The sequence below is a fragment of the Pongo abelii genome, chromosome 15 (assembly GCF_028885655.2).
Source record: "Pongo abelii isolate AG06213 chromosome 15, NHGRI_mPonAbe1-v2.0_pri, whole genome shotgun sequence".
Lineage (NCBI taxonomy): Eukaryota > Metazoa > Chordata > Mammalia > Primates > Hominidae > Pongo > Pongo abelii.
Window position 1 is genome coordinate 104206475 of NC_072000.2, and position 14849 is coordinate 104221323.

The following is a 14849-nucleotide window of genomic DNA, read 5'->3' on the forward strand; positions in this document are numbered from 1 at the left end:
TGGAGAAGATCCAATAGCAGTTCATTTTTAAAAGACTGATAGGTTTATAATTGACTGGAAGTTCAACATGGAGCCTACAGTCCACACCCTGGCTGCTCAAAAAAACACAAAAAAAAAACCAATACAAGATTCAGTTGCATCAATAGAATCATAATATTCAAGTTACTAAAGGGAAATGCCACCCAGGTGAGAGTGCTCTGAGGTTACTGTATACAGTTCTGAGTACCTGAATCTTCAGGATTCAGGATAAAAGGATCTGGTTGGGTGGAATGGACATCTCTCCAGACAAGGGGCCTAGCAACAATGTCACATGATGGACAGGGAGGAAATGGAGAATGTTACCTTGGAGAAGATGTGCGTTCTCTTCCAGGCATTTGAAAGCCTATCATGTGTAATGGGCAACCACTTTTTTCCAGAGTTCATTCATTCACTCAGCATTTACTCACTGCCAACTACGTTCAATCTTGTGTCAAGCATGATGGGCATTAGGGGCATATAATTTCCCAGGAGAGACAGACTTGTACACAAGTTCCCACAAGGCAAAGCAGATTGGCACAAGGGCAGATGTGTTCATGACTGCAGAGGCCCTGTTGATGGGGCAGCTCCTACCCTGGCGGGCAGGGGAGGCGGACACTCAGGACTAGGGCACAGCACTGGCCAAAGTTCAAAGTCTTCAAGTGCACGGCACGTCTGAGAGTCGTGAAAAGGAGTTTTTGGAAAGCACGGTGGGGCAGGGGTGTGTTGAATGCCAAAGATGGCATTTGCAGCAGGAGCGCAGACAGACTTGAAGTTCATGCCAAGATGTTTGCACTTAATATGGTAGGCAGCAGAGAATGAAAGGACATCAGTTAGCACCTCTTTGGGTAAGTTAACCCTGCAGTAATGAAGCACGGCTGGGTAAACCAGGACACAGGCTACTGTTGCAATGTTCCAGAAGAGACAGAAGCCAGAACCAGGACAGAGGGAGATGAAATTGACCAGACAAAAGTAGGATTGGTGAAGAATGCTTCGGCAAGGGCAATTTAGGATAAAAATAAACAATAATCTTTTTAATAATTGGAGTGCTTCAGATCTGAAAGGGGCAGAGTGACCATTTGTCAGGGATGTTGTAGAAGGGACAGCTGCATCAGCAAGTGGGTTGGAGGCCACAGAGTTGAATGTTCCCTTATGGTTGTTAGAATCGGTGATTACCTCTCATTTTGTAGAGTAACAATTTTATCATGAGAAGCTATATTTTATATTTTAATATGAGTAGTGAATGGTGCTGCATCTGTGGAATAGCCAATTGTAGACTCTCTGAGATTTTTTTTTTCTTTTTTTTTTTTTTTTGAGACAGAGTCTCACTCTTGTTGTCCAGGCTGGATTGCGGTGGGCACGATCTCGGCTCACTGCAACCTCCGCCTCCCCAGTTCAAGTGATTCTCCTGCCTCAGCCTCCCTAGTAACTGGGATTACGTCCACCTGCCACCATGCCGGTCTAATTTTTGTATTTTTAGTAGAGATGAGGTTTCACCATGTTGGCCAGGCTGGTCTCGAACCCCTGACCTCAGGTGATCTGCCTGGCTCGGCTTCCCAAAGTGCTGGGATTCCAGGAATGAGCCACCATCCCCACCACACCCGGATTGACTCTGAGATTCTATACTAACTGTATTGATCTGCTCGGACTCCCTTAAGAATGCACCACAAACTGGAGGCCTGAGACAACAGGAATTAATTTTCTCACAGTTCTGGAGGTCAGAAGTCCAAAACCCAGGTGTGGGCAGGGCTGGATCCTTCTGTGGCCCCTCTCCTTGGCTTGCAGGTGGCCATCTCCTCCCTGTGTCTTCACTTTATCTTCCCTCTGTGTGCATCTCTGTCCAAATTTCCCCTTCTTATAAGGACACCAGTCATATTGGATTCGGGCCCAGCCTAATGCCCTCATTTCAACTTGATTACATCTGTAAAGGCCCCGTTTTCAAGTTAGGTCACATTCTGAGGTCCTGGGCATTACGACTTCAACAGATGAATTTTTGGGAGGACACAGTTAAGCCCATGACATTAACTGAAGGTCAACTTTTCTCTGCTCTTAGAGTAAAATCAGAAGCCCCTGACAGGCTGTCCAAGACCCCCTGCAAGCAGGGCCTCCCCATCTCCTACCACAGCTTGCCTGATGTGGCTGTCCCTTGCTCTACCCACGGCTGTTCTGGTAGCTTCTTTTCCTCCTTAGTCCAGTTCAGACCCTCAGAAATAATCTGAAATCCTCCCACCTGGCTTTGTTCCTTGGCGCTTATCATTTGTATTTCTACATCTATCTGTACAATTATTATATGTCCAAATGTCTCTTAGATTGTGACCGTGACCCGCAAGAAACGCCTTGTATTACACATCGCAACTCAGCACATGTAGGTACACTGTAAGCAAAGACCAATGTTGCCAGCACAAATACTCGTTCTTACTATGCTCAGTGCAGTCCAAAATTGTCTATTCCATTTCATGTTAAAAACTGTGTTAGACAGGGTCCACTTCCTAACACATGCTGCCATTTCTGGCTTATGGTTTGGCAGCAGAAGACCAAAGCAGTTGTCATGCTGAACCGCATTGTGGAGAAAGAATTGGTTAAATGTGCACAGTATTGGCCAACAGATGACCAAGAGATGCTGTTTAAAGAAACAGGATTCAGTGTGAAGCTCTTGTCAGAAGATGTGAAGTCGTATTATACAGTACATCTACTACAATTAGAAAATATCAATAGTGGTGAAACCAGAACAATATCTCACTTTCATTATACTACCTGGCCAGATTTTGGAGTCCCTGAATCACCAGCTTCATTTCTCAATTTCTTGTTTAAAGTGAGAGAATCTGGCTCCTTGAACCCTGACCATGGGCCTGCGGTGATCCACTGTAGTGCAGGCATTGGGCGCTCCGGCACCTTCTCTCTGGTAGACACTTGTCTTGTTTTGATGGAAAAAGGAGAAGATATTAACATTAAACAGGTGTTACTGAACATGAGAAAATACCGAATGGGTCTTATTCAGACCCCAGATCAACTGAGATTCTCATACATGGCTATAATAGAAGGAGCAAAATGTATAAAGGGAGATTCTAGTATACAGAAACGATGGAAAGAACTTTCTAAGGAAGACTTATCTCCTGCCTTTGATCATTCACCAAACAAAATAATGACTGAAAAATACAATGGGAACAGAATAGGTCTAGAAGAAGAAAAACTGACAGGTGACCGATGTACAGGACTTTCCTCTAAAATGCAAGATACAGTGGAGGAGAACAGTGAGAGTGCTCTACGGAAACGTATTAGAGAGGACAGAAAGGCCACCACAGCTCAGAAGGTGCAGCAGATGAAACAGAGGCTAAATGAGAATGAACGAAAAAGAAAAAGGCCAAGATTGACAGACACCTAATATTCATGACTTGAGAATATTCTGCAGCTATAAATTTTGAACCATTGACGTGCAAAGCAAGACCCGAAGCTCACTCCGGAAACTCAAGTGAGGCTCGCTAACCCTCTAGATTGCCTCACAGTTGTTTGTTTACAAAGTAAATTTTACATCCAGGGGATGAAGAGCACCCACCAGCAGAAGACTTTGCAGAACCTTTAATTGTATGTGTTAAGTGTTTTTAATGAGTGTATGAAATGTAGAAAGATGTACAAGAAATAAATTAGGAGAGATTACTTTGTATTGTACTGCCATTCCTACTGTATTTTTATACTTTTTGGCAGCATTAAATATTTTTGTTAAATAGTAAAAAAAAAAAACAAAAAAACAAAAAACTGTGTTAGAATATACACAACAGCCAGGCATGGTGGTGTGTGTCTGTAGTTTCAGCTGCTTTGGGAGGCTGAGAAGGGAAGATCGTTTGAGCCCAGGAGTTGGAGGCTCCAGTGTGCTCTGATTGCACTTGTGAATAGCCACTGCACTCCAACCTGGGCAACATATGGAGACTGTAAAATATCTCCCTAATGTGTGTGTGTGTGTGTGTGTGTGTGTACACACACGACATAAAAGTTACCATTGTAACTATCTTTAAGTGCACAGTTATAAAGCATGAGGAGATTCATATTGTTCTGCTACCAACACCACCATTCATCTGCAGAACTTTTTCATCATTCCAAACTGAAACTTTGCGCCCATTAAGCACTCACTTACTATTCCTTCCTCTCCCCAGCCCCTAGCAACCACCATTCCACTTTCTGTCTATGAATTTGACAACCCTAGGCACTTCATGTAAGTGGAGTCATAGAATATTTGTGCTTTTGGCGACTGGTTTATTTCACACTGCATAGTGTCTTGATACATGCTGATAGCATGTATCAGAATTCTCTTCCTTTTTAGGATGAAATAAGATTCCACCCTATGGATGGACCACATTTTGTTTAACCATTCATCCATCGGTAGATACTCAGGTTGCTCCCACCCCTTGGCTATTGTGAATAATGCTGCTATGAACATGGGTGTACAAATATCTGTCCAAGTCCCTGCTTTCAACTCTTTTGAGTACCCAGAAGTGGATTTTCTATTTCTTTCTTTCTTTTTATTTATTTATTATTTTTTTTTGAGACAGCATCTCGCTCCATTGTCCAGGATAGAGTGCAGTGGCATGATCTCGGCTCATTGCAACCTCCACCTCCTGGGTTCAAGCGACTCTCATGCCTCAGCCTCCTGAGCAGCTTGGGACTACAAGTGCTCACCTCTACGCCTGGCTAATTTTTGTATTTTTAGTAGAGATGGGGTTTCACCATGTTGGCCAGGCTGGTTTCGAACTCCTGACCTCAGGTGATCCACCCACCTCGGCTTCCCAAAGTGCTGGGATTACAGGCATAAGCCACCATGCCTGGCCTCTATTTCATTTTAAACCTTGCCAATTATGACTCTTTAATTGACTTCACGGCCACCTGCAGTTTGGAAAGCACTGTGTTCTATGTGCTACATTCCCAGCCCCAAGCATAGGGCCTGGCACTGTGTAACTATTTTTGGAAGAGTGTTGGATTAAACAAGAGATGCACAAGGCTGCACATTTCTGGGTGATTTTTAAAAATTGCCTCTCTATGAATAAAGGCTACAGAGCTTTCACTTTCCTTTCTCTTTTTCACACATTGTACAAACGCTGCTATTAATTCCACTGAACTCTGTGGTTATATTGTCCTACAGAGTACACATCATTTATTACAATGACAACATTTTTGGTGCTCAGGCTATAAATTAACTCACAATGATGTGGAATATCAGTCTGTTAAAATGTTTAGCAAAAACATCACACATTATTACTTTTCAGAGATTTTTCTTGAACTTTCCCCAAGGATCTTCTTTAATGCTGTGTAGATTATACCTAAGTGACTTAACATGCATATCATTGTAATTATTCTAAATTTAGCTTTTTTTTAGAGTAAGATTTTACCACTGTGGGAAAAACATAGCTGTTTAATACTCTAGGTTAAGAGAGTAATGATCTTCTTTATCATCTCAAAAGAAAGTGGACTGAGTTCTTAATTGTCTTATTTGTAACTTTAGTGGAAATAATATCTTCTAAGAAAATCTCCAGCTCAATTTGGCAGCTGAAGTTTTAAATATACGTCTCCTTTCCCATGTCTAAATTGTGGCCACCAAATATCATAACATTAAACATAAAGAATGCTAACATTCTTTTTTTCTTTTTAAGATGGGGTCTCACTCTGTTGCCCAGGCTGGAGTTCAGCATTGCCCCAGCTGCACTGTATGGAGTGCAGTGGTGCAATCATAGCTCACTGAAGCCTCAACCTCCTGGGCCCAAGTCATCCTCGCACCTCGGCCTCCCAAATAACTAGGACTACAGGCACACACCACCACACCTGGCTTTAAAGAAAACCATCTTCTAATTATTCATGATTATTACTTCCTTTTCAAGTTCAGAAATGCCACACCTCAGCTTTTTATGCCAATCATCCAACATATCCTGAAGTATAAAACTGCAAAGTGGAGTAGAGAGAGCATGAACACTGGAATAGACAGAGGAAAGATGGGAAATGAGGAAGATGAAATGTGCATCTGGGTGTTAAGTCTCACCCTTTGAAAGCCCCTTCTCCATAGCACCTGCCTGTTGCCTTAGAGAGGCAGAGAACCCACCTGTGCCATGGGGGGGCAAGGGGACACTTTACCTGGCCCTCTGCCAACTATCTTTGGCCTCTCCCCCCGTTTCCTTTCCCTGCAAAGTTTTCTTTTTTTCTTTTCTTTTCTTTTCTTTTTTTTTTATGACAGGGTCTTACTCTGTCATCTAGGCTGGAGTGCAGTGGTGTGATCTTGGCTCACTGCAACCTCTACCTCCTGGGCTCAGGTGATTCTCCCACCTCAGCTTCCCAAATAGCTAGGACTATAGGTGCACACCACCATGTCTGGCTAATTTTTTGTATTTTTTTTGGTAGAGACGGGGTTTCCCATGTTGCCCAGGCTGGTCTTGAACTCCTGAATTCAGGCAATCTGCCCACCTCGGCCTCCCAAAATGCTAGAATTACAGGCATAAGCCCCGCGCTCGGCCTCCCTGCCAAAGTGTTCTAACATGCATGTGCCTGCCCTCTCCCTTTGATATCCAGCAACCTATTGCAACACCTGGGTGCTCCAGGTCACCTGGGAGCCCTCTGCCACCAGACAGAAGAGCCTCACCCCAGCCTCATCCCCCTTGAACCTTCCTGCAGAGAACCCTATGCAAATGCCCACTGGAAGCTTTCTGTGCTCTTAGCTTAGAGAGACAATGTCCTCTGCTGATTCTCCTGCTTCTCTGACCGTTCCTTCAGAATGTCCTTCTCTCTCCTTTGCTAAGGCTGTACCCCAGCCCCTGTCCGATTTTCCATTCTCTTCTTTAGAGACTTCATTTACAACCCCTTCGCTGACAACTCCCAAATCTCAATTCTTTCTCTCCAGTTGCTACAGAGCACTTCTAATTGGAGGTTGTGCTGTCCTCGCTTGACCTTCCTGTCTTTCCAGCTGTATGGTCCTATAGCAACTTCCCTCTGGCCGGCCCTTGGTGCCTCATTTCTGGAGCACTGCAGACATCCTGGGCTGTTCCAGCAACAGGCCGCGGCCCCTGCAGCCCAGTCGGCAGGCAGACCCAGCTCCCTAACACAGCTCTCGACAGTGGCCTGCCTGCGTGAACTCTCCAAGCGTTCCTCCATCTCCCACCAGGTCTGGTTCAGGCTCCTCTGCAGCATTTGGGGCCTCTCTTACCTGGCCCCTTGCCCTCAGTCCAGTCTTATTTCCCACTTGTCTGCACAATGTCTGCAGGCACCGTTCCTTCTTTCCTCACTGGTACTGTCCTGCCCACTGTCCTCCATCAACCAAGTCACAGTCAAACCCGCAGCACCTGTGGCCCTTCAGCCTTCACCCACAATGCATCTTCCCAATTAACAATCCGGCTAAGACAGGAATAAGCTCTTAAACGTCTCCCTCTGCCCACAGCATACAGCACCAGTCCTTACTAACCCATGCACTAAGTGTGCCGCACGCAGAGTGACAGAGCCCTGTCCCTCACCTGCTATCTACTGATGTCCAAGCTGAGCTTCTGGAAGGACAGGCCTCTGAGCCCAAGTGAGACCTACGAGTTTTCCTAATTCTAACTTACTCAGTTCTTATTTCACCTACTGTATTCAACCTGCACAAGTTAGTACCTACAATTTCAGATTTTGGCATGGAACTGAATTATGACTGTGATGCAACAGGAAGTGTAAACGTTCTGCAGTGTCTTTGGGACCAAGCTCATTCTTGGGTTAGAGCATCCATTTTATATATTCTAATTTCTCGCTTCCCCACTTGTTATTTGGCGCATCTTTACTTACTTTACTCCATGGGTATAAAATGCGAACCATTAACAGCATTTATACGTGTATGGGCTGGAAAAGTTACAAACTCATGGATCTATGTGCTTCTCCTACTGCGCTATTTTCTCCTAACTCTTGGTCTCTTTCTGATGTAGAATAAATACTGATTTCCTTAGTCCTGTAGCAAGTTAACAAGCCTGTAATGTGACAGATCTGTATCCCAGGGGCTGATCACAGGGAAACCACAAAGCGATCATGATCACAAAGCGATGTTTTAGCTGCGTCCAGTCCTCAACACGGGGGACTTCCAGCCTGGTGCCAGGATAGCCTCTCTGGCCCAGTGTGAGCGAAGGTTCGAGCGGACGTGCCAGTCCCGTGCTAAGTCTCACTGAGGCAGGGACTTGCTGCCGCGGAAAAACGTGTGGACAGAGGAACGCGCCGGTCGGATGTGGGCCACAGTGAGCCGCGGCGTGGAAACGGCCGAAATGCTGGCGCGTTGTCCATGTTTGGTCGTGGAGCTGCCCGCGGGCGCGGGAACAGCGCGTCGGGGCGAGTGGGCTTGGGCGTCCGCGGCGGACGTTACCCCGGGCCCCCGCGCGCCCGCTCTCTCCCGGCCTTGGTCTTTGTCCCCGCGCCCCCTCAAGGGCCGCCCGCCGCGCCCCGCAGCCCCTGGGCCCCCGTGCGCTGAGGCGGGGCCTGGCCAAGGGGACAGCGGGCGGCAGACGCGCCCCTGCAGCTCCCAGGCCGCCTGGGCCGCGCTCCCCGCGGGGAAAGAGGCCGCAGGCGCGGAGAGGCTCGCCCCGCCCCGCCACGTACCCCTCCCGGCCCGGGCCCCGCGGCCGCCGAGGCCGCCCCCTCGCGGGCGGAGCGGGCGCTGGGCTCGCGCGGCTGCGGCGGCGGCGGCGGCGGCGGCGGCGGGCCCGGGGTTGCCATGGTAACCGGCAGCAGCAGCCGCCACAGCAGGGCCGGCCCCAGCGCCAGCGCCGGTCGCGGTCGGGCTCAGCTCAGTGTGTGGTGAGCGGCGGCGGCGCGGCCGGGCCGGGGAGCGGGCGCGGCCCGGCGGCCTCAGCATGGAGGACGGCTTCTCCAGCTACAGCAGCCTGTACGACACGTCCTCGCTGCTCCAGTTCTGCAACGGTGAGGGGCGGCCGCGCGGGGCCGGGGCGGCGGGCGGCTGGTGGCGGGCGGCGGCGACGGCGACGGCGGGGACCAAGCCGAGGGGCCGAGGCCCGGCGGCCGCGGGCGAGGCCGCGCAAAGTTGTTGCGGAGGGGCGCGCGGTCCCCGTTCCCGCCGCCGGCGCATTGTGCTGGAGCCGCGGGGCCGCGCCTCGCTCCGGGCCGCCCCGGGCTCCCCGCCGCCGCCCCGGCTCCCGGCACTGGCGCGCGGACCCCGCCGGCTCCAACGCCCGCGGAGCGCGCCCGGGCGGAGGCGCGTGGGGCACAGGGCGGCGGGGAGGCCCGGGCAGCCTCCGCGTTCCGGGGAACGTGTTGCTTTTTTGCTTCCCAACTCACATCTGTTTGGAAATGACTGAATGAAGAACTCGGGAAACAAATCCCTTAATAACAAAACCCTCCTGCGAGGATGCACGCAGTGTTTGGACCCCCAGAACCCATTCAGGTCTACTTTAATGAAATCATCACAATTTAATACAATCTAGAGCTTTTTAAATGGAAAGCCAAAGTGGACCTGGCCTCAGTGTTGCTTCTTATTTTGTTTATGGGATAATGGATTCTTTTTTCTTTTTTTGTTTTTGCAATTTTACAGGAAGGAAACATTCATATCCACCAATATGGCATCTTTTTAAAAATATGAAGTCCTACATGCTTGAAAGATTTCAGTCTCATTGGCAGGGTTGAAAAAGATTTTCACAGCACACTGAATATTTTATCAGAACATGATGTGTGATAATTCACGCACAAAAGTTAACCACACTTTTTTTTTTACATGTTGGATTTATTGCTCCATCAAAGGGCCCCAAAAGTTTGTTAATGGGAAAAAAATGTGTATTTGATAGAATTTGCTAAAGTGCAGTCGGAATAATTTTGAATTCTAGACCCTTTGACAACTGGAGCAATTTATTTGATGTATTGTGATTTAGGGAAAGTTTTCTTGTTATTCGACACCTGTTTGTCACTGTAGCAGTAAAGAGTATAGTGAGTGTGTTGATTCATCCTCTGTAGTGGTATTTTTATCTCTGGTGAAATTTATCATCTTGTTCATGGTAAATGTATACTCTGATAGCTTTTGCAGCTTATACTTTACATCTGAACCATTTGTGGGCCTTCATGAACTTAGTAATTCCCTCTTCAGTGGAATTAAAGAAAGTTTCTGCTTTCTCTCTGAATTTAACGCCAGTTTCCAAGAGCAGAACACCTGTGTTTTTGAGCCTCAGAAGATGTTGAGGGCAGGTAGAATGTATTTGGCACGCTGGTGGTACCTGGAATACTTTATAGTATAGAGTCATGGGAACGGTTTTGCTCTCCAGTAGGTTAAATAGATTCCTCAATTAACATTTTGAATAGGTTCCTTAATTGACTTATAATCAATCATATTCGAATTATTATTTTTGATCTAAAAAGTAGGTACAACCTCCTATATGCTTATGGTAGAATTCTCCCTATGCTAGTTGGAAAGATGCGTGGCTGAAATTTGTATTAGATGACTTTGAGGCATCAGGTCTTACAAATTTAATCTGTGGGCATATTATTGACAGTTTGATCTGCGATATGAAAATGAGCCTAGATATTTTATTGGAGCAGTTGTTTGGGGGCCTGGTCATACTGTTCCTAAATAGCACTTCAGTCATGAAGTTGACCTACATGTCTGTTCATGAATGTTTTCGTTTTCTGCATTTTCCTTTTAATTGCCAGCCTAAAGATATTGGCATGGTATTTTACTGGTGGTGATGTCCAGAAGAAAGTAAAAACCAGCTCTCATATTTTGTAGAGGTAACGGTTTAAAGAAAAACCACCTTAACTAGAATCAAACAATAAGATCACTTTGTAACTATTGAATTACTTTTCTCAAAAAGTTCTCAGCTCTGTATTTGTTATTTTTTTTTAGGTTGTCTAATGAATAAAGTTTAAAGCAAGGGTGGCCTGTGGGGCAGAAGTCAATGTTAACTGGTGATGTCTTAGGCAACAGATGTTTTGATGTGAAACATTTCAAGAGGCTTTCATTAAGTGAAGATGTAAATGAATACAAGTCAGTTAATTACTATGATGATTCAATTAAAGCAGTGGATCACAGAAATGCCATTTCACTAGGAACTAAATTAAACATTTGGATATTTCATTAGCTACATTGGCAAACAATTTTTTCTTTTTAAATGAGACACTTACAATGGCAAGACAGCAGCATAATACATGAACTCATACATTTTCATATGTTGAGTGTGGGTCATGCTGTTAATAGTGACAGAAACTAAAAAATCATGGTTATAGCTTTCGAAAATATAATTCGTACATATTATTTGGATGACTGTCATAGTTAACTTCCTTCTGGCCAAATAAAGACAAGATCAAGATATGCGAAGTTGAGTCGGGAGGATTACTTGCAGCCAGGAGTTTGAGAGCAGCCTGGAAAACATAGCAAGACCCCCCTCTACAAAAAAATCTTTAAAAGTTGGCTGGGCATGGTGGCTTGAACCTGTAATCCTAGCTACTCAGGAGGCTGAGATGGGAGGATTGCTTGAGCCCAGGAGTTTGAAGCTGCAGTGAGCTATGATTGTGCCACTGTACTACAGCCTGGGTGACAAAGTGAGACCCTGTCTCAGAGAGAGAGAGAGAAGATAATGTATAAATGAGAAGGGAGAAAGAGAAAAGTTTGTTCTAATGAATGAAATTTCTGTCTTCTCTTATACTTCTTTCTTGGCGTCTCCCCTCATAATTTGTAGTGGACATTAAATGCAGAGTTAGGCAGTATCTAGCCTCCGAAAAGGCTCATCCTCATCTTTCAGGAAATGTCTTTCTCATTTAAGCAGAAAATGTGTGCATTGTTTTCTTCAGAGTATTTGAAATCTGTAAAGTGAGCTAGAAATCACAAGCTTTTTTTTTTTTTTTTCTTTGAGCCAGACCTCGCTCTGTAACCCAGGTTGGAGTGCAGTAGCATGATCACAGCTCACTGCAGTCTCAAGCTCCTGGGGCTCAAGCAGTCCTACCTCAGTCTCTCGAGTAGCTGGGACTACAGGTGCGTGCTACCATGCCCAGCTCACAAACTTCTTTTAATGCTGGAAAAAAAAAAACAAAACCTGAAGTGTTTGGAAAAGTGAACAGCAGCTATCCTTTATAAGACAATTTATGATTTGGGAAATAACTCCATATTTTCTTTGAGGCCTCATTTTGAAGTAGGTGGTGTTACCATCCTTCCTTTGTGCCTGAGGAAACGGAGGCGCAAAGAGATTTGGCAACTTTATCAGGCCGCAGAACTAGGAAGGGCTTGGATACCAGTCTGAATCTTTGTGTGTGTATGTGTGTGTGTGTGTGTGTGTGAGTAATAGCTTTATTGAAATATTTACACACCGTAAAAATGTGTTTTTAAAGTGTACCATTAAGTGCGTGTAGTATATTCACAGAATTGTGCAGTTGTTACCACTCTCTGATTTTAGAACCTTTGCATCACTCCGGAAGAAACCCTAGTACCTACTAGCAGTCCATGTTCCCCCATCACCCTCACCCCTGGCAACCATTAATCTACTTTCTGTCTTTATAGATTCTGGGCATTTTATTTAAATGGAATTATAAAATGTTTGGTCTTTTGTTCCTGGTTTCTTTCACTTAGCGTATGTTTTAAGGTTCATCCATGTTGTAGCCTGTGTCAGCATGCCATTCCTTTTTATGGCCAAATTATATTCCCTTGTGGAGAGATACCACACTGTTTAAATCTGTTTACTTGTTGATAGGTTATTTGGGTTATTTCCACTTTTTGACTCTTATCAATAATGCTACTATGGGCACTCACATGCACATTTTTGTGTGGACCTATGTTTTCATTTCTCTTGGGCAGATATCTAGGAGCGGAATTGCTAGGTCATATGGTAACTCTGGGCTTAACATTTTTAGGAACCAGTCTTAACTTTTTGAAACCTAAATATCAAGCTCGTTTTATTATACCTTTCTGATAAAAGAATAAGTAATTAAGGAAATGGATGAAAGAGGGAAAGAAGTGGGAGCAAGTAACAAAATGTTGCTCATGCATTTCCGTGAGTCCTTTGGATCCTTTGATCAATCACAGGTCACCAAAATGAGTCAGTGCACAACTGCACGTGGTTGCCATAGGTTATAAGAATCTCAGTGCCTGAACAGACCTGGCAGGTAATCTCATCTCATGGTTTACTTTCTTAAGCCTTTGAGCTGTTTCTTCAAAGTAAAGGTTACCCAGGAACCCAACGGTAAAGCAGATAGATACAGAGCTGGCATAGCTGACAGGGAGAGGGGAGAGGGTGGTGCTTTGGCCCCCCTCTCCTTCCCCCACCCCTCCAGCTTGAAATCTCTGCCCTGTGGGGGAAGCTGGAAAGGCTGTTCAAAGCTAGAAAGGCTGTTCAACCTGTGCATGAGCATTTTCAAGAGACTAGAAAGTAACTACCTCTCCAGGCAATCCATTTTTTCTCCAGACAGTTCAGACTGTCAGTTCCTACAAGCAGTGAAAAATCAGCCGAAGTTCTATTCCTTGGGTCCGTAGAGAATAGGTTTAATATCTTGTCCATATATTAGGTCATCACATGTTTGAAGACAATCATTATAGTTCTTTCTCACATCTTCTAGCTCTTAAGACGTAATTTTAGACCCTTAATCATCCTGGTTGCTTCATCTACACCTGTTTCCTTTTGTCTATATTTCTTTCTTGATACAACTGAATGTGGTATTCCAGGCATGTTTTCTACACAAAGAAGATTAGAATAGGATACGTCACCTCCCTTATTCCAAAGTCTATACTTCTTTTTTTTTTTTTTTTTTTTTTTTTTTTTTAGACAGAGTCTCACTGTGTCGCCCAGGCTGGAGTGCAGTGGCGTGCTCTTGCCTCACTAAAACCTCAGCCCCCTAGGTTCAAGCAGTTCTCCTGCCTCAGCCTCCAGAGTAGCTGAAATTACAGACGTGTGCCACCAGGCCTGGCTGATTTTTGTATTTTTAGTAGAAATGGGGTTTCACCATGTTGGCCAGGCTGATCTCGAACTCATGACCTCGGGTGATCTACCCTTCTCAGCCTCCCAAAGTGCTAGGACTATAGGCATGAGCCACTGTGTCTGGCCTATGCTTCTAATAATGCAGCCTAAGGTTATATAGACTCCGTTTCTTGTCACGTCACATTATTACCTTTTACTGATTTTCAAGTAAAATTCTTGTGTACTTTACATGTACTATGGCTAAATCTTTTCTTAAATTTAATTACCTTTTGTTTGAGGGTAAGTTTCCTCGAACAGGCAGAGCCCTATCAGATTACAACACCATTATAATCTGTGTTGTAATGCTATCAATAATCCCAGCACTTATTAAGATATTTCAGCATTATAGTAACATCGAAATTGACCGTTGCCTTACAGGGTTGTGATTGTGGTTAATAGCCTTTTTCCTTCTTGCCTTGGAAGGTGTCATGAGAATTATCAGATGCCCTCTAAGGCCTGTCTGGAGCATATCTGCCACGTCCCAGATCTGGCCTGGCTTCTCCTGCGGGTGCTACTTGTTAGTAACTACGGCGGGTCGAGTCCATGTGACCCGCCTGGTCATATTTCAAAATCACTATAATAATCTTTTGAGTGACTGAAGTTTATTTTTTCTAGTTTTGCAATGGAATGTTGTTTTAATTTCTAAACATTTATATTTTGGAAATTAACAATAATTTATTTAATAATCTTAAACATCTTTTGACATCTCTAATACTGATGACATTCTCTTAACTATGATTACGGCAGAATTTTCAGGTTGACACCTCGATGGTTATAAACAAGTAGCTGGATTTAAAAGGAACACCTGTGAGGAAATTATCCAAACTCAACGCTCTGAAGTATTTTCAGGCCTCTTTTGCATTCTCATGCAGTGACAGAAGACTGACTGAGGCATTCTGTGATAGC

At 45.0% G+C, this 14849-nt stretch overlaps 2 protein-coding genes across 5 annotated transcripts in view; both read left to right on the forward strand.

Annotated features, from left to right (window-relative positions):
- The window catches only part of EML1 (EMAP like 1), a 206385-nt gene that overhangs the window by 48408 nt on the left and 143128 nt on the right, over positions 1 to 14849 (forward strand). The window contains exon 1 of one of the 4 annotated variants that reach the window (XM_024231744.3): positions 8669 to 8919. The exons of 2 other annotated variants lie outside the window; for them this stretch is intronic. In XM_024231744.3, coding sequence (XP_024087512.1) covers positions 8853 to 8919 — 67 coding nt within the window. In that variant the 5' untranslated portion in view covers positions 8669 to 8852. Of the gene's footprint in view, positions 1 to 8668; positions 8920 to 14849 lie in introns of those variants that run through there. One more of the 4 variants, XM_054530509.2, reaches the window with a different exon arrangement.
- Positions 2477 to 3669, forward strand: LOC103892420 (tyrosine-protein phosphatase non-receptor type 2). Its single transcript, XM_009249478.4, has one exon. It carries the CDS (start codon positions 2531 to 2533, stop codon positions 3395 to 3397), a length of 867 nt encoding a protein of 288 aa, XP_009247753.4. The 5' UTR covers positions 2477 to 2530; the 3' UTR covers positions 3398 to 3669.